At 32.9% G+C, this 19174-nt stretch overlaps 1 protein-coding gene across 3 annotated transcripts; it reads right to left on the reverse strand.

Annotated features, from left to right (window-relative positions):
- Nucleotides 1-61: 61 nt before the first annotated feature.
- LOC128172169 (beta-1,3-galactosyltransferase 1-like) lies at nucleotides 62-17630 on the reverse strand. Of its 3 annotated transcripts, none has more exons than XM_052837950.1 (2): nucleotides 17081-17630; nucleotides 62-1514 (listed from the first exon to the last, which is right to left on the reverse strand). In XM_052837950.1, the coding sequence occupies exons 1-2, from the start codon at nucleotides 17096-17098 to the stop codon at nucleotides 504-506; spliced, it is 1029 nt and encodes a 342-aa protein (XP_052693910.1). In that variant the 5' UTR covers nucleotides 17099-17630; the 3' UTR covers nucleotides 62-503. The 3 variants fall into 3 exon arrangements, with proteins under 3 accessions (XP_052693910.1, XP_052693911.1, XP_052693912.1); XM_052837951.1 differs by lacking the exon at nucleotides 17081-17630 and adding an exon at nucleotides 16806-16926; XM_052837952.1 differs by lacking the exon at nucleotides 17081-17630 and adding an exon at nucleotides 5406-5472.
- Nucleotides 17631-19174: the final 1544 nt, after the last annotated feature.

The following is a 19174-nucleotide window of genomic DNA, read 5'->3' on the forward strand; positions in this document are numbered from 1 at the left end:
ATTTAAAAAAACCCAAACGTTGAACATTTTTCTGAGTGCAAAAAGTAGACTGGAATGACAGTGAATTCTTAGGAGTATATTGAAAGAACTAATAGTGATAACATATGTCGAACACGAATACATTTTGATTGTACCCTCAAAGATACATCGACTTGATCAAATTACACTCTTTTGGCTTTCACATAAATCACCTACATTAAAATGAACGTAACTACACAATGTGTGTGCATAAATGCATGGACGGGGATTCTATCTTCAAAATGGTTAACATTTATCGACATTCACACCGTTCATCCTCCGTGTTTTGATTTATCTCCATGCACAGGACACTACCATATTACGTGTTTGTGACGTACATTCAGTCAGCCATAGTTATAATTTTGCTTAATCATTCCAAGGAGTACGCATTAAACATCATTACTTCAATTGAAAAAAAAACCCCAACATCTGAACGATCAACTACGTTGATCACGTTTTCATACAAAATTCGACAAATTCAAACTTCAAAGGAACAAGTAGTGAAACAAATCAAATAATTTGAAAATCAAGTAGTTGTCTCCTCTCTGACAAACTGACCACCTATCTTGGAGTTCCCGCCACAATCTTTGAATTTCGGCGGGTGTATAGTGATGTCCTGTAATCCGATACCTAAAGTTTTGACCACATGGACTTCTGTCTCGATAACCACAGCTGAAACCTTTGTTCTCTAACGCAACAGCTCCTATATGTTCTCTACACAAACCAGTTATATAAACGTCTTCAAATATAAAGTAAAGAACACTCTCTGTTGCACTGTATAGTTTGGGAATGATATCACCGCTGATCAGGTAGGCTGTTCCTGCTATATAATCGGGGTAGTAATCCTTTTCATATTCCGATCTTGATATTCTCCATTTTGACAATGGAAACCGGAACGGAGAGGCTCCGCTGACTTTGCAGCCGGATATTGAGTTAGACTTTGGTTGAGTTTTCAATTCGTCTAAAAGTCTGGGAAGGTTTAGAAACATGTCGTCATCAATTTTCAAGAGATACTTTACTCCTTTACAGTTTGTCGATGCCCAACGAAGCAAAGCGATCGATTTTTTGGAAAGATTTTCATAGGTTTCTGAAATATCAGTAAACAAAATATCATTGTAGATGGTGTTCTCGACTCCTGCAAGGTTCTGGTGAAGGCTCTGCTTACTTTTACCAAGCACGAATTTTAACACCACGGTACAGTTTGTGTATGAAAGGTTTCCCCATGTGCTGCGTATTGCATTTCTTTGCTCAAAGTTAGAAACGGCGCTTGGAACCATTATGAGCAGAAACACTTCACCGGTGCTGCAAGTAGTAGGCTGAGTTGAGACTGATGGACGCAAAAACCCTGATTTTAAGTATGCTTCTTCGGCTCTCTTTCTAGATGCTCGAAAGGGTGTACAAATAAAGTATGTAGCCAAGAACAAAATGATCATCCATTTCAAAACGTTTTTCAAAACGTTTTTCCACCTGCGGGTCCTTATCCTCGGAAAATGCATCTAAAAAAGCAAATGGTTATTAGATAGTTAGAAAAAGTACGAACAGTAGTTATACCAAGAATTGATCTAAAATTGTGTAAAATAAACCAGAAAATTTTGGGTTTGTTTTCTAATATTATTTTCATGCATTGTAACGAAGAATATCATGGGTTCTTTTGACATCACGTGTCAAAGTATAAAAATGCAGATTGACCTGTACTTTCTGAAAATAAGCTTTAAAAACTCAAATTGACCTGTCCTTTCTAAAAATAAGCTTTAAAAACTCAGATTGACCTGTACTTTCTAAATATAGAAATAATTTTGTTTTAATCTTGCCAATTCTTCTTTGGAAAATAATATAACGAATGTAGCCCTTTCACTCGGTCAATCCATAGATATATCGACTTCACAGAAAAGCATATCGACCTCGCACTTCGTGCTCGGTCGATATGCTTTTCTGTGAAGTCGATATATCTATGGATCGACCGAGTGAAAGGGCTATATTTGTATATTATATACCCATCGATTTACCCATTAAGCTATACAATATCCATGTGGAGAGTCTCTATTTACACTTAAAAAAAGTAAATAGTGAAAGCGTTCATATATCAAGTATCCGGCAAAACAACGGTAGATAGACGTGGTCGTCATTACATTTAGTTCTGTCGTGGGCTTGTCTTTTTAAGAACACCAGGGAACTATTTCTCAAAAAGGCGTAGAGTTGGGTTTAAGTTTGAGCTACGCTATTATTACGGTGGCCCTATCATTATATGATAGATCGATGAGACCTCGTTTTTGAGAAATGATTACACAAAAATGACACCGATATGGGCTTCCAATTTATTCTATATGATTTTTTTTTTTATAGAAACCGGATACATCAATTTAGTTTCGATTAAGATATCTTTAAGCTTACAATTTTGTATCAATTAATGCTCAATTCAATTACCTATATAGCATATCAAATACGGCCATATAAACTTCATAATATTTTTGTAAAGAAAATATTCATGAAAATAAAAAACAAGAATTATTGATATTTGTTAACCTATAAATTAAATCTGCAAATAAACTGATTTTTGGCTAAAATAAAATGTGCATGCAATTCCATAAACTACTTTAGATAGCATAAATAAAGCATTCGGCTGCACATTAAAGACATTTTGGATGAGAGAGAGAGAGAGAGAGAGAGAGAGAGAAGTATTGATTGCCATTCTTTTCTTCAGAGTATATTAAAGAGACCATCTTTTAGTACTTTAGTACTTTGATTTAAGAAATGAAGTTAATAATTTTTCTATTGATCGACGTATCAATGAAAAAATTGACCGGAATACTTCATCAATGCGCGTAAAGCATTGGTGAAAAAGTTTTCCGGTCAATTTTTTCGTTGATACGTCGATCATTAGAAAAATTATTATCTTCATTTCTTATCATTTAATAAAAGATTTTAAAATCAAAAAAATTGAACAGGAAGATTTTCCTCACTCCATTTCCTTATTTTTGGTTTAATAACGTAATTTGTTTTTTTTTTATTTGTAATTGAAAGTGCTAAGTACATTTATTTGCATATTGCTCTATAAGGATGAAATCATGACAACAACAAACTATCAACCATCTCTCAAAACTCCAGAAAACGAAATACAAAATCAAAGCACAGCAACACGGGTCTCTAAAAAGATAGAAAAAAATCAGGTACTTGGGAGGAGTGAAAATCCTCTGCTAACCAACACAGTCATTCACCGTGTGGTCTTTGTCGTAGTCGGAAAAAAAACCGGAAAAGTTCGTAGACAATTAGGTGATTAATTACGGTCTAACAATTAGTATGAAAAACGTCAGTTGCGACCAGTAGAAGATTGTTTTTGCCGACAAGATCGTTGTATCGACCATAGAGCTAACAAAAAGATGACTTCAAACGAGACTGTTGAAGGTCCTGTTTTATCAACTTGCTTATCAGTAGCTTGTCTCGCCATAGAAACTGTACGTACGAAGAGCATGCCCTTTTGTATCGAATATACTAAGAGACAAAAACACTATATGCAGGTGATGAAGGTTTATTGCTACATAAGTAAGGGAAGTTGACTTTAGAAAAATTGAAGTTGATGAAACACATTCTGTGTTATCTTTTATTTCAAGTTCACTGGGATATATCGAGTCGACGTAAGTATAGAAATAACAATTGTTAATTGATAATACGTCATCAATATACCTAAATGTTGTGTTGAAGGCCACATCGAATGATTATTTTTTTCACGTACAAGTTTTTAAATAAATTCTGCTTAGGATAGGTTATGCCCTTCTTTTTAGGCAGCTTAAAGGCATGTAAGTGAGGGAAGAAACAAGTTTACTATTTTACCTTCGTTCGTCTTTCTTTTTAGATAAGGAGGTTTGTACCATCAAAGTACCTTCATTGGTATTTTATTTTTGTACCTTAAGTATATTGTCTATTCGCCTGTTCCACTTGTTTATTTATATGAATGTATGAATTGTATGAAAAATGAATACTGATGGGTTGTAAAGCTTAAAGTGAATAAAGAATGAATAAATGAAGTCATGCAATAGTCAATTGCTCGTTTATTTATTGAAACCGTGTGTCCTTTTCAAATAAATAATGCTACTTTTACATGCAGCGTAATTTTCCCCCTAAAATATTGAAACATGCTTAGTGTATTTGATTACTAAATCGAAAAGTATTTGATGTGCAAGTAAATGTCAGTCAGCAAATATTCTTTTTTCTGGTGAGCTTGCACAAAAATGACCTGCAAACATGTTTCATCTTAGGGTATTCAAATGAGACATGCTCCATATTATGTCTTTGTCCCATGCCTAATAAACAGTTACATTTTAAATGTTAAAAAATACAAACGCCTTAAGTGTTGAATGATTTGGTTACTTTTGTTATTCTAATATAATAATACAATAATCATTCGAATTTAAACTTAAGATTGCAAGAAATATATAAATTGACGTCTCAATTTTATGTATGAACATGTGTTTTTATTCATAACAATGATTTGATTATACAAAAATACTTAGCCCTTCAAAATTGCACCAGGGTTCCAAAACTGTGATCAATGGATAATAATGCCAAAAAAGAATGCTGTTAATTTTACTTGTAACCCAAAAAAACTTGCGTTAAAAAAGAAAATTCCTAATTTTTTTCTTCTAAGACATTTCTAGAAAACGACCTTCTTGACCGAGCGATAGTCAAATACTAGAATACACGTTGATATCGCTACAACATATATCTCTAAAAGAATAAATTAAGGCGTTTACTAAGAAACATAATGGATAAAAGAGACTTAATCGATTTCGTTGGCCTTTCTGTAGGATATTTATCACTTTATAATGGAGTACAGATTTCGCACAAATCTTTTCTCATTCAGAAATTTAACCATATAAACAAACTATATTCAATCAATACAAATGCACAATTCAATATCTATAGTTCTGTATGACATTCACATAGAAAGGGGGTGTTAGAAAAGTTCGCTTACAAGTTCGATCATGACTATTCCCATGATAAAAGCGAAACTTTTCATTTTAAACTTCACGTACTTTTTAATGAATATGTAAAGATTTGTTAGTTTGAAGCACAATGAAAAATATAGAGCTTATTTTTATGATAAGATATGCTCCACGGTGCATGTCAGCTTTTGATATTTTTATATTTTGTACTCATTTCTACTTTTTTAAAAATAAAATGTACCATATAAACCAATGAAAATAAACGATATTTCATATGACGTTAAAAAAACATGAATGATATTTTTTGAAAAGTTTAAATTACAGTTTATTTTCACTTAAAAGTCATTTGATAATAAATACGTTATCCTAAAAAATACCCAGTAATTTATCTTCAAATCACCTTATCAGCAAACTTTTCTAACAACCCTCATATACAAAACTTCTTACCCATTTTTTCGCTGTAGTGTTTTCGCAAATGATTACAAGTTCTGATAGGTGGCGACCTTGCAAACAATTCTGGAATATTCTTTTTGTGTTTTTGAGTGACTGGTTAAAAAGATATACAGCCTTGTCACGGGATGGCAGTATTATTATCATTTTTTTTAATATTTCATAATTAACTTCAAATGAAAATGTCATATTTGTCTGCTTTATGCAGAACTTATTCGAGACTTCGAGACGTCGATGGTTTTTTTTTAAAAAAGACGCATAGACGATTAACTAATGGCAGACGAAGTGTTCTTTGGCATTTATTTACGACGTGTTTATTAGAGTATTACTTTTCCATACAGACCAATTAAGAAAGTTATAGAAAGTTATAGAATTTAGCACGTTTACGCCAGCAGAATTAGTCTCCTTTCAATGTTTGAAATATTTGAGGATAATGCAAAATAAATTATGGGAACACAACCCCAACCCCCCCCCCCCCCCAAAAAAAAAAAAAAATAGAAGTCACAAACCAAATGAATCATGGGAAATTTTAATATTTTGGGAGAGATACAATTTTAAAGACGAATGTTTACGTAATTCACAACCCCAATAAAGCTACTTGCGACGACCACAATTGCTGAAGATTTTACTATATTTTTATTTAAAAAGAAACAAACTTCATCACTATTACATTAGTACGAAAATGACTTGGGAAAAGTTAATTTTTAAGGTCAGACGACACTTTCCTCGAGAATCTTTTTTGTATCTCCTCGTAATAAAGAGTTCCAATAAAAAATATTAATTTCATAATCATTAAATAATGATTAAAATTTAATTGAATGTGGTTATGTGTCTAAATGGCCGAGTGGTTTGAATCGTGGCCGCGTATTGTCAGAAGTGTATAGGTTCTAGAGGTCGTGAGTTCAAAGCCCCGTCCCGGCCGGGATAGAGTTCCAATATTCTGTGCTGTATATGTATTTATTTTTATATCAGCAATTCAAGTGTATTTTTAAGAAGATTATGCAGGAATTCGAAATGGCATACTGTAGTATTTTGCAGAAATGCCTGGTAAGGTACCCTAATTGTTTGCAAGAAAACTTGTAAAAATAGTAGTAAACCATCAACAAATTCCTGAAAAAGTTATATAAAATTGAAGAACGTGTCGTCTGACCTTAAATTCAAATTTCAGTTGTGTATATATATATATATATATATATATATATATATATATATATATATATATATATATATATATATATATATATATGTGTGTGTGTGTGTGTGTGTGTGTGTGTGTGTGTGTGTGTGTGTGTGATTTAAACATTTAGCTTTTAAACTCTTTGAATTTGCTACCATAAAGGATAGTATTTGAAGTAGAACGTTTTTATTTGCAATATTGTGCAACATTTCAGTGAACAGGTGAACAATTTCTATGTCTATCACAAGAGTCCTTCGTGTAAAGTTCAGCATCTCTTTTTGAAAATGATTCCATTGTTTTAATACAGCAAAGTTTCACATTTAAATGTATACACTATCCATCTATATTAAAAAAGAATAAAAAGGAAAATGCACAGACGCAAAACAATTGATATATAATTTATATTGATTATGGCTGACTTTGGGTCTTTTGACTTTGTTTTGCAAAGCATAAGTTTCGGAGTTATAGTTTATCAGGCGATTCTCCGAATCTTTTTCTGATTGAATGTACATATGATGAAAAGATGATGTTAGGATGATATTTAATTTTCTTCCATCTCTCACGCATGTTTGGAACGTTCACACTTAACATACCCAAAGATCAACAATGATACAAAGCCCTTTTTTGAGTATAGCTGACAGCTATTTAGAGCGATTGATCGTTTTGGTTGACTGCACATAAGGCTGACTTTACCTTCTTCTGCTTTCAAGATCTGATATGTTTGTGTTGATAAAGCAATCTTAATCATGTTTTTTCTTCTCAAAGCTAGTTGAAAAATTGATATTGGCTTACGAGAGGACGGAGTGTTACATAAGTACATAATATTTTGTGTGGCTTCTTCCAAATATATCATTGATATGTATATTTAAAAGGCACCTTGTTGAATTACATCAATTCGAGTTATTTCCTATGATGTGAAGTAATATAGGGCTATTGTGTTATAATGTCCTCGACTCCTGTCAAGTTAACCCATCCGCAAAGTCACTGCTACCAATTCAACAACAACAGAATTTGTATCAATATACAACATACATAATAAGAATGCCACAAACAACAAACACAAGGCGCAGCTTATTTTTAACCTGTACAAGGATTGTAAGAATAGCTCTCGGACAAGTTCGATTGAGAGCGGACTATTCATATGATACCAGCGAAACTTTTCATATTTAATATTGACGTATTTTCTAAGAAATATGTAAAGATTTGCATATTTTAAATGCACCTTAAAAAATATACAGATCAATTATTTGCATAAGATATGCTTCACGGAGTATGTCAGTTTTTAATTGTTTAATATTTGTATGCATTTGTCCTTATTTTAAAAAAAATGTACAATTTAAGCGTATAAAAATAAATAATATTTCATATGAGATCACAATAAGTAATGAAGGTCTTTTTGTAAACATTTCAATTAAATTGAAGAATTTCTGACCGCTTTTTTTGCCAAATATGGACGAACAACGCTAGAAAAATGAGTCAAAAACGTTAAAGTAGATGGACACCTTGGAGCACCGGGCCGTCATCAAATTTTGTGTGCCCGCAGAAAAATAACCGATTGAGACCAAAAGGTTATTAGATGCTGCTATTTTTATAGAACAAAGGTTTACAATTGAAACCACAATGGAAATTGAAGGTTTGAAAATAAAAATACTGATGTCTTGAGCTCTTGCAGCACCCCGACACCCCCCCCCTACAGCCCGGATCTTGCACCTATGCATTTCGCTGTATTTCCTCCTTGCCTCAAGTCGAAACAGACAGAAATTTTCGGACCTAAATGACCTACGATATGACACAAAAACATGATACAAGAATTTCACAACTAATGGTATGAACATGCGAATTATTTATCAATCGGTTTATGGCATGAAAAGTGTGTAAACTAAAATGTGTTTACTTTGAAAAAGAGTGACAGGTTTAAATTGCCTTTCAGTAGTTTGACGTCACCTGACGTCATGAAAACATGAAATTGCGCTCCGTAAATCCAATTAATGCAAATTAAAAATCGCTGCATCTTATAAAAACAATTTCAAAATCATATATTTTTTTATACTTATTTTCAATTGGTAGTTATTTAATAAAACATACGTCATCCTACAAAGTACACAGTAATTTTGCCGTAAATCACTTGTCCGCGAACTTTATTAACAACCCTCGTATTACGCTCAAGAGGATAGATTTGACCGTTTTAAAATCAAAACTCTGATACTAGTAGTAAGCAACAGCCAAACTTGCAGAAAAAACACTACTTCCGACGCGTACGTACCATTTCACCATTACAAAAGTTAATTGATAGGACAAATGCTTTATGCTAACTTTGCGGGAAACCTAGGTATCTTTTAACCTAGGTTATGATTTAAATAGGACCAATTATTTTGATGTATGTTAATGTTTACCATTTGGGATTTCCATGTCATTCAAATTATTACGACTTTTGTGGTATTTTTTGTAAGGACTATTAAAGGGGCATGGTCACGATTTTGGTAAAAAATTATGTTTTCGATTTCAATGTTTACAATGCTTCAGTAAGGCATTTTAATAGGCAACCAAAATTTGATTGTCATTTGTTGAGTAATAAGCGAGTTACAGAGCTTACAATTCTTCGCTATGTAAACAATGCTTTTGTTTACATTTTGATGTTGAAGTGAAAATTCCAGTTTCAGACCTCAAATGAATGTGTTAATCGTTAGTAATCGTTTATTTATGCGTAAAATGAATAAAAAAATAGACAAATAAGCTTGAAAAAGATTTTTTTACTGGTATATTGAACCTATGTAAACAAAAACAAAGCACGAGCCTTGTTTATATGACGAATATTACATGAAGAATATTGATCCCTGTATCTTGCTTAAAACTCATCGATTGACACCCAAATTTCTTTTAATCATTAGAAATGCATACCTTGAGCATTGTAAATAATAAAAAAAAAACTAAAAATAAAATTTGACCAAAATCGTGACCATGCCCTTTTAAAGACAGAACCGGTGTTGTATAGCAGTTTTCCCCCCATAGTAGCTTTTCCCCCCGGAAAACCTACTATATAGTAGCCTTTCCCCCCGGGGGGAAAAGCTACTATATAGTAGCTTTTCCCCCATAGTAGGGCTTCTCCCTCACGTTTTTGGTTCAGATTTTATAAAAAATATTTATGGAAATCCAGTAAGGATTAAAATCAATGTTTCTACACTCCCAGGTTGCATACTCGATATCGGCATTCATATGTACAGGTTAAGTTTCGTTTTGCCGATTTATTATTTTTATAGACAATGCTGAAAGTTGAACATGTGTGTAACGGAATTACAACTAGAACTTAATTTAGGTAATTCATCGAAAAAGGATTTACAAGTTATACACTTATATGCATAATTCTGTGTTCTAAAATTGTATTAAACGAGAATTTCTTGATAAATTTATCAGACTGTTTGTCTATTTTTGAAAATTTCATCCAGGCTAAACCTCTGTTTTAGAGAAATTTTGTTTCCGATGTTTCAGAGCCCGATTTTTAAAATCCTATTATAATAATTATAGTGCATATTCTTTAGGGTCCAATGTCTCATAAACTAGGGATGACCATATCACCATATTTTTATAGTGGCAGTGGTTTACTACTTAAAGCTGAAAATTTCAGCCCTCAGTGTAGGGGTCCTTGATGTTTCAGGGCCCGATGTTTAAAACCCCATATGATTGAATAGTGTTCTATAAGTGTGGACCCGAATCTCAAATTCTAGAGATGACCAATTAACCATATTTTCAGTGATAGTGGTATACCACTAGTAGATGACACCGAAAATGTAAGCCCCCATGCAGGGTAGGAGCCTTTGTTGGTTTCGAGCCCGATGTATGAAATCCAATTATAAAGAATATGTATGTTTTAGGGCCCCATATCTCAAAAACTATAGATGACCACATGAACATATTTTTACGGTCATTTAAAAGTAAAAATATCATTTAAAAATACACAATCACCCATATATTTCTTTATCAAAATGATTGAAAATTACGTTTAATTCGTCTGCTTTTTTTAAATTTACGAACAAAATTTTTTAAAAAGGTACGCAGGTAAAATTCATTATTCTTCAAATCATTTAATCAATTCATAGGATGACTAATGATATAATAAATTATTAGATAAATAAATCAATGAACTTTTATTCATAAAAGGAGAAACCGAAAATCAAAAATAAATAACCAACCTAAGCGCATATATACGACTTTTTTACTTGTTAGTTGATTAGAAGAAAAAGCTTATATTTAAAAAAAAAGTCAGCTCATCACAATATATGTGTTGGTTGTTTTTGTTTTTTTGTTTTTTAATTACCCTTGTTTAATTGTTCAAAGAAATAATATGGTACACAAGTAAATCTTTATTGCAAAAATAAGAAACAAATAGTATACATTTTTTAGGTAATTGAATCATATATCTTGATTTATATAGCATCGTTTTCAAAATAGTATATTTATAAATCACGCTGCAAACTTAAAAGTGGAAAAATTTGCAAATAGTGAGTCACAATATAAACGTAAAGTTAGTTCATGCTCCATTTCACATTTTCCAAAGTAACCAGCGAAGATACCGACATTGTTCTGGTTGTGAAGACATTTCAATGTTTTTTAAATTGTTTACATCATAATATCTCGCGTTTCGTAGAAATGTGCTTAAAAATATGAATATACGTATCTTTAAAACGAAATGGTAAACACTAACTTTACAAATGCTTTTAATACATAATTAAAATTCCCCTTAACCATGATTTAGAACCCCATCAATCAAAGTAAAACTAAAACATTTCAGTTTCTCATCATATCATTGCATCCTGTCTCCCGTTTGATATTTAGAAGAAGAAATATATAATTGTTTTTAAGATCGTCAATTCTAACGGTATTAATTTAAAATTGGTAGCCTTTTGGACGAAGGGAGTAATACATTTCCACTTTTTATTCCCTTCCTCTACAACATTAAGTCAAGATTGGTCAGTTAGTTCCCTGGGAGAAACTTATACATTGATGGTAATACATTGGAAAATTAAATTTCCAATTGCAAACCGGCGTATTTTCACTAAAAAGTGTTCTCACGTGTTCATAACGTCGAAGTCAAAACTGTAGATAAGCATCGATTAGATGAAAAACATTCGAGGTATTCCGAAATCCGTGAAAAGGTGTTCCAAAAAGGGGTGAGAACAGGTGAAATAAACGATGATGACGCATGCATGTTATGAAGGCGCATGCCTTAGTTCATATTTGGGGTTGAAAAACCATGTAATTTATTGTATGTATTAAAAATGCCATAATTATCCTTTTTTGTGAAAAATTAATATCATATCAGTTATTGCAAATTATTGTCACGAATGGTCCGCAATAAACATGGCCGGAAAGTAAAAATGGGGGAAAATCCACTATATAGTAGGTTTTCCGTGGGGGTAATCTGGCTATAAAAAGGGGGAAAGCCCACTATATAGTCAGCTTTCCGTGGGAGAAAAACTGCTATATAGCCATTTTTCCGGGGGGAAGAACTGCTATATAGCCATATTTCCGGGGGGAAAGATGGCTAGGGGGAAACGGCACTATATAACACCGGTTTAGACAAAGTGCATACTTATTTAGATGACAGAGGTATTGTTGGATCGAAACATTCTACCATCTTAAGATCTGTTTGAGAATTATTTTTTAGATATTTGGGGTCCACCTTATGAGGAATAGACAAAGAGGCCTACGACATATTTAGAATTTTAGAAACCATGAAAGTTTGATTAAAAACCTAACCACTTAGAGTTGCTGAGCTATTATTCGTTTGGGCAGAAACGGGGGTAACCTTCGTTCTTTTAGGAGGATAATCAAATTTCAAGATGGCAACCAACTTTTTTTATTACATAACGAAAGCCACAAGGCATTGTGGGTAAAATTATTTTTAATGTTTGCAGGATAACACAAGGCTTTTCTGAAGGCTTCATGCATATCTTCACTTACATTAATCAATCGTCACTGATAATAATAAACTAGTGACACTCATGATACGTCTGTCGTGCTGGGATTGCATTTCTAACCCAGGGTTCCCCCGACAAGTTTACACGTCTGTTAATGCCTCACACACACACACACACACACACACACACACACACACACACACACACACACACACACACACACACACACACACACACACACACACACACACACACACACACACACACACACACACACACACACAAATGCAAGCGCAAAACCATTGGGAACTTAAAGTTAAGAAAGAAATTATTGATTATAATTATGCTTATATTTAAACCTCTTTGTATATCATTTCTCGCTTCAATTTTGCTTTTATTTACGTTTGTACTATAGGTGTGTACTATATCAGTTTAATAAATGGCAAGGCCTATGCACAACTACATTATCAAACTAAATTTAAAAAATAGGATGTTTTCTTCGTTCAAGCATATTTGAATTAACTCCCATCAAGACATGCATAACCTACAATTATAGTCCATGTACATATTCCATGTTTTTATATTTTATGAACTTTGTTGCTCTTATTTTCTTAATAAATACCAATCGTTATTACAATTATGAAAAAAAACCCTAATCGTTTAACACAAGAAGACATTGTCAAGTTTTGATCATCCAAAGAAAACCATTTATAAGTACCAAAAGAAAATGCTAAATGAATATGAGATTCGCTGCCTTAAAATATTAAATTTCTTGTTCTAAACAAATCCTGCAGTTCTTAAAATTTGAGGTTTATTGAACATATCATAATGATTGTAATTAACTTTATAAAGGATTTTTAAAATTGTTTTATAGTAACATTTTTTTTGCATTGTTAACCCCTTTTGTAGAAATAAAGGTCGCTACTCTTAATTTCAAAGGTGGTGCAACAATTTATCCTCCAATTTCGGAGGGAACAATCTATCCTAAAAATTGGAAGTTGCCTTAACTTGTTAAATTCTGGTAAAAAAGCGATTTTTTTAATTAAAAAGAAATAGTATTACAGTATTTCCCAAGAGTTAAAATAGTGTCACTGTCAATCGTCAATTAAAAACTGACGTCACGGGTATAAAGAACGTGGGATATACATGTATTTGCTCGCACCAAGCAATTTATCTTATATTTGAGGGGGGGGGGGTCAGCTAACAAAGGACAATATAAATTTTTCACATGAATAACAAATCCTTGCTTCCAATTCTATCAAAAAAAAAAGTCATTCTTCAAAATTACAAATCTAGATTGAGTAGATACATTAGCCGCAGCACGGAGTGGTCCTAGTTTTAACATTCACAATTCAACACCAATCGAGCTAACGTTTAATAAGATTTGGGGGGGGGGGTTATAATAATAATACGGGGATGACAATATCCTTATAAGCCTTCAACAGATTTAAAACACTTTATAGATGAAAAAGGACACTAGGTATTATTCTAGTGTCAAATTCGGTCTGTGGCAGGACGCTGTCACCATTGTGTATTTGTGACTCCCGTCATGGTTGGGTTCTTTTCGATGTAATAAAATACAATTGCCGTTCAGCGTGGCGTGCTGTTGCACCCCTAAAATCAATGGCTGAATGTGAAAACATGTAAACTGAATCACTGTTATATCGTCAAAAGTCTGGCTTTATTGTGTGTTGCACTAATTAATGCACATCTTTGAATAAACTTCATTATTCGAGAAAAAAAATACACGGTGAAATTTTGTAAAATTTTAACGACACCATAATAGCATCAGCTGAATAGACGGTTTGTTGGGATAATTATTGCTTCAATCTTGTAATAATACCTTAATATTTTTCCCATAATAAACCATTCATTTCCGATAGACTAGTTTTGGCACAATACTTTGACATTAATGCAGCTTGTGTGTGTGTGTGGGGGGGGGGGGGGGTGAGAATAAAATCTGATAAGTAAATTTTGTTTAGACTTAATAATTAACCCCTTCAGGACAAAATGACATAATTTGGTAAAATATGACGTAACGTCAATTGTTTCATTTACGTAATTTAATTATCTACTAAAATTCCGGCAAAGTATATCATTTGCCCTGCAAGAGAGCAGTACCGCAGTTATCGTTAAGGGGTCTATATTTAGAATAATTCCTGCTGTATGCAATTGATTAAAAATTCGTCATTGTGTTTGCTTTGAGCCTACAGGTTCATATGACTCCAGTTGCAGTTTAGATGAGTTCCTCCCTTCTTTTATATTTAGAATGTTTTCTTTACACAGTAACTAAACAGACTAAAGTTTCAAAATAAGAGAAATAGATACAAGTTTAAACTTTTAAGGTCACATTTTATTACAGTCGACAGGAGGGGGTCGGTTATATGATCTGGAAGTCCGGACAAGCTTTGTGTTTCTGCCGGGATATTATAACCAAGTCTCGTCTTTGTGTGTGTGATTTTTAACTTTGACCGCCAAGGTGCGTTTTTGATCAAATATATTTATGAACTCTGCGGCTATAATGATGTTCTATTTCAACGATTGATATGTGATAAGCTCTCATTTTAAACCCATAATCAATAAACGCATCTGTTGTTTAGGTGTTAACCGCTACATTTTTATTATTATGGGTCATCTGCATCCAGTGATTTTTAATGATTATAGGGGTACTTGAAAACAACGAATTATACGCATCTAAGATTGTTTCTATCAATACAAGTTTGTCTAGTTATGTAGCGCGGTGAAATTGAAATCATTAGAATCATTTTAACAAGAGCTTGGACTTTGGATAGTTTTGTCAAACAGCAATGTGACGTAGGTCTGTCTATTTCATTATCAGCCACTCAGCCATTGCTCTCTGAAATCAACAAGATGTGTCTGATTTCTGAGCCAAGACTACGCAATCGGTACATGTTTCGCTTAAAACCACGCCATTTTTATCTTGTTTTGACGCAAGAATTAAATAACTACGTCCTACTAAAATTCCAAGGTATTGTTAAAATGATCTTATACTGATCTCGAGATTGAGTACGGCTGGATTTGTTGTTTACTGAACTGTATTCCGAAAACTGTTCATTATTACTCAGAACCATAGTTTACACATGCCATAGTACCTCACCTTTTACATCTATCATAGAAAAAGTTTGTATTAGTTTTGAATTCTTTTTTTCAAAAGCGTACAGAATTCTGTTTCCCGACGTTGTAATGCAGGTGAGTATGTTCGTAGCAGCTGGGAAATTATCAAAGGGACATACTAGTTACCATTCTTATTTGTTATTCCTCTTTGAATCAAAGTTCAGTAAAAGCAAGAGATTGATCAATCAATAACAGCACTGCTATGTAGTTTGTTGATTCTGGTTTTTAGTAGGGCTTTGCTGAAAATAGAATCCTTGCTGTGGGCGGACCATTAGCTAATTGTACTATAAATAGCAGAACTCTACAAGAAAACCAAAAACCCAACAAACAGTGGCATGGTAAGGCTCTCGCTCAACCAAATCGTTAGACATTGTCAAAGAGCTATCTGACATTCGTTAAATTTATATTAAGATATTTATTGTGAAAGGAATTTGTTTTTCTTTACTCTTTATAGAAAAAATTAATGCATTTTGGAAACATACGTCATGCCCATCAAATCAAAAGAATTGGTATTTGGTTGCATATTAAGGAAAGCGGGAGTTGCTATGGTAATGTTTGTTTCAAAATCCAATGCAACGCAACGAGAGAGAGAGAGAGAGAGAGAGAGAGAGAGAGAGAGAGAGAGAGAGAGAGAGAGTTTCTTTGCTAGACCCATTAAAACACAGTATGCACATCAAAACACAAATAAGGTTTGTTTCTATTACAATTGTTACATTTAAAATCAAATTAAAAAGCCACGTTTATATGACCTTTGTCACTTTTAAAATCATTTACCCATGTATTTCATTATTTTACATTTCAAATTGTATGTGACCTATTTTTCATTGAATTTCATAGAATTTGAGATAAACTTTTATCCCTGTGAATTTTACAATTTGTCATTAACTATACAATCACTCTGAAATAAACCGGTCTGGCGTGCTACTGAATTACTACTCAAGTAACATAGACTTGTCAAACAATGTAGTTGATTTAATTTACTAGCTATTTCTATTTGGGTACTTAAATAATAAAGAATAAATATTTAAAAGTTTGAAAAAAAAACAACTTAAAACTGAAAAGCGACACATCCACGAAATAGCATTCCAACGAGAAAAAAAAACCCAACAGCAACAACAACAACAACAAAAACAAAACAAAACAATTCACAAAATAATGTTCCCCACAAACCTTAATGATTCCACGGTACTTGTTATGAGTTAATGTGATTGCCCTGGACTGTAATACACCTGTACATTGTAACACTGTTCTGCGTTTTAATATATCAAATTGGCTCGCTTAAACTATGCAGGTAATAAAAAACCCAAAGTGCTAATGCTATTAAAATCGTATTTTTTTTTCTGTGTCAATTAAATCTGAAGCAATCTGAAATAAAATTAGTAAATGCAATATTGATGAAATAACATTGGTAAAAGAAAAAACAAAGAAGGTTTTAAAATACTCACGATTTTTTCCATGAACATTGTAGGTGTTCAGGTTCACTTCACCTCCATCTAAACCATCTACGTTCCTGTTATAAAGCACTTGTACAATTTACACACTCACTTTGAAAGTTTGTTTCAAAGTGCATTAATTAAGGACTAATGTCAACACCAGACTATGTACACGTATAAAACTAAAAACCGAAAAATTTCGCCACCGCGTCCTTTTTTTACCAGCATAAACCCTATACTGTGTTTATTTCATGGTTCACCGGCAATCGCAACCTCTCGGGCCTTTCCGGCAGGCTCGGAACGGAAAGGGCCGAGAAGTTGCGATTGCGTTCACCGGTAAATCAGACCATATGAAATTTGAGCAAAGTAGGAAGAATGATCCAGTCGTAGCTCGCACGCTTTTTGTAATACCCACTTATTCTGATCACGAGATAGTACATTTTAGTTTTTATCAAAACAATAAACAATGTTCCTACTTATAGAGAAAAACAGCGTCCTCCACCGCGGGCAGAGCGCTAATCCTTCAGGTATTGCACCTGTTGAAATTAATCCCCTGAGGTTATCAGGATGCTTGATTTCGATCGTTTAAGTTTTGCTTCAATGACAAGCATAATATTTCAGATATTTTGGATGTAACTTGATGTGTTTTTGAAGGCGACCAGCAGTTGTACATTACGAGAAAGGATAATAAGATTTCTGCTCGCATATTTGATTGTCTCAGTATTTAAACTTTTAATATCAAATAACTTCATCCATATTACACACCGCATAAATGTATAAACACCATATTGTTCTATAAATATCTGCTCGTCCGCTTTTGCTAAAGTATATACCGCTTTGATTTTAATTGAATAAAAAAAAAACCACCTAAAATATCAATATCCAAAAAAAGGTGTAAAGTTGATTTAATAAAACAGCGTCCTTTTACGATCTTGTTCCGTCTTACATGTAAGTGACTGGCCTTGGATGACATTTAAATTTAAATGTCATCCAAACTTTTTGAAGTTAAGGTGGCTCACCACACCGTGAAAAATTTTCTCAAATCAGCAGAAAATTACTTGATTATGATAGATATCATAATGAATTAGAAGTATTTAAGCCTAATAGGCAAAAACTGTGCAGTTTTGGTTGAAAAATTACATTTTCAAAAATTTAATTTATTTAACATGAATAAAAGCTCCAGGAAGATTCGAATTCATGATCTGCGGTTCAGAAGCCAAATACTTTAACCACTGAACTAAGACGATATACAACCCTATCGAACGATATAAACAGTTTTACAAAAAATTTAAGGAGGCTCTATACACCACTTTTTGATGACGCAGTACGCAAAAAAAAAAATAAAAATCCGGAAGCATGCAATTCCGGTACTGGCTGATTTAAACTGAGGCGAATTGTATGGGGAGCGCTCTTTTAAAAAAATGTTAAATGAATAGTCTTAGATTTATTTTGTTAATTGGAAGAATCATTACCTACAAGTAATGTGACACCTTCACGTTGTGTCGTATTATTTATCGTAAAAACAATAAAATCAATTATAATTTTTTTTAGATAGTTTCTTTCCGAATTCGATATCTTACAGCGTAGCTCAGTGGGTTAGTGGGTTCACTACAAACCTGTAGATTATGAGTTCGAATCCCGTTGAGGACAATAACATTTTTAACATTCCAAAATTTTCTAAAATATTTTGGTTGAATTCTGTGAAAGAAAATTCTAAACCGTTGAAAGTATTTGGATTATAATATACTTCAATCCACATTAATATTGACAGATGTTCCTAACCATAATAAGGGGATGGAAGAGTGGCTTTGACTTTTTCTCAGGTTGGGATACATAAATCCTATTAGTTAAGTTTCCCCTTCATTTATTTGACTTAGTTTTGCATTAAAGCGAATAAATACTTATATAGGCCTCTAATGAAATATGTATGTATTTATACCATCTCCATAATAAATTGTTATTTTTGTCAATTTCCGGATTAGGCATGTGTGCCGTTTTAGATTCTAATATTACAGACTCCATTATTTTGATCACATGGTCTTTGTTTACCACAACTTTAGAAGGGAGAAGATTTTGACCCTCCTCCTTCCCTTCTTCCACCAATGC

Source organism: Crassostrea angulata, chromosome 2, assembly GCF_025612915.1.
Source record: "Crassostrea angulata isolate pt1a10 chromosome 2, ASM2561291v2, whole genome shotgun sequence".
Classification (NCBI taxonomy): Eukaryota; Metazoa; Mollusca; class Bivalvia; order Ostreida; family Ostreidae; genus Magallana; species Magallana angulata.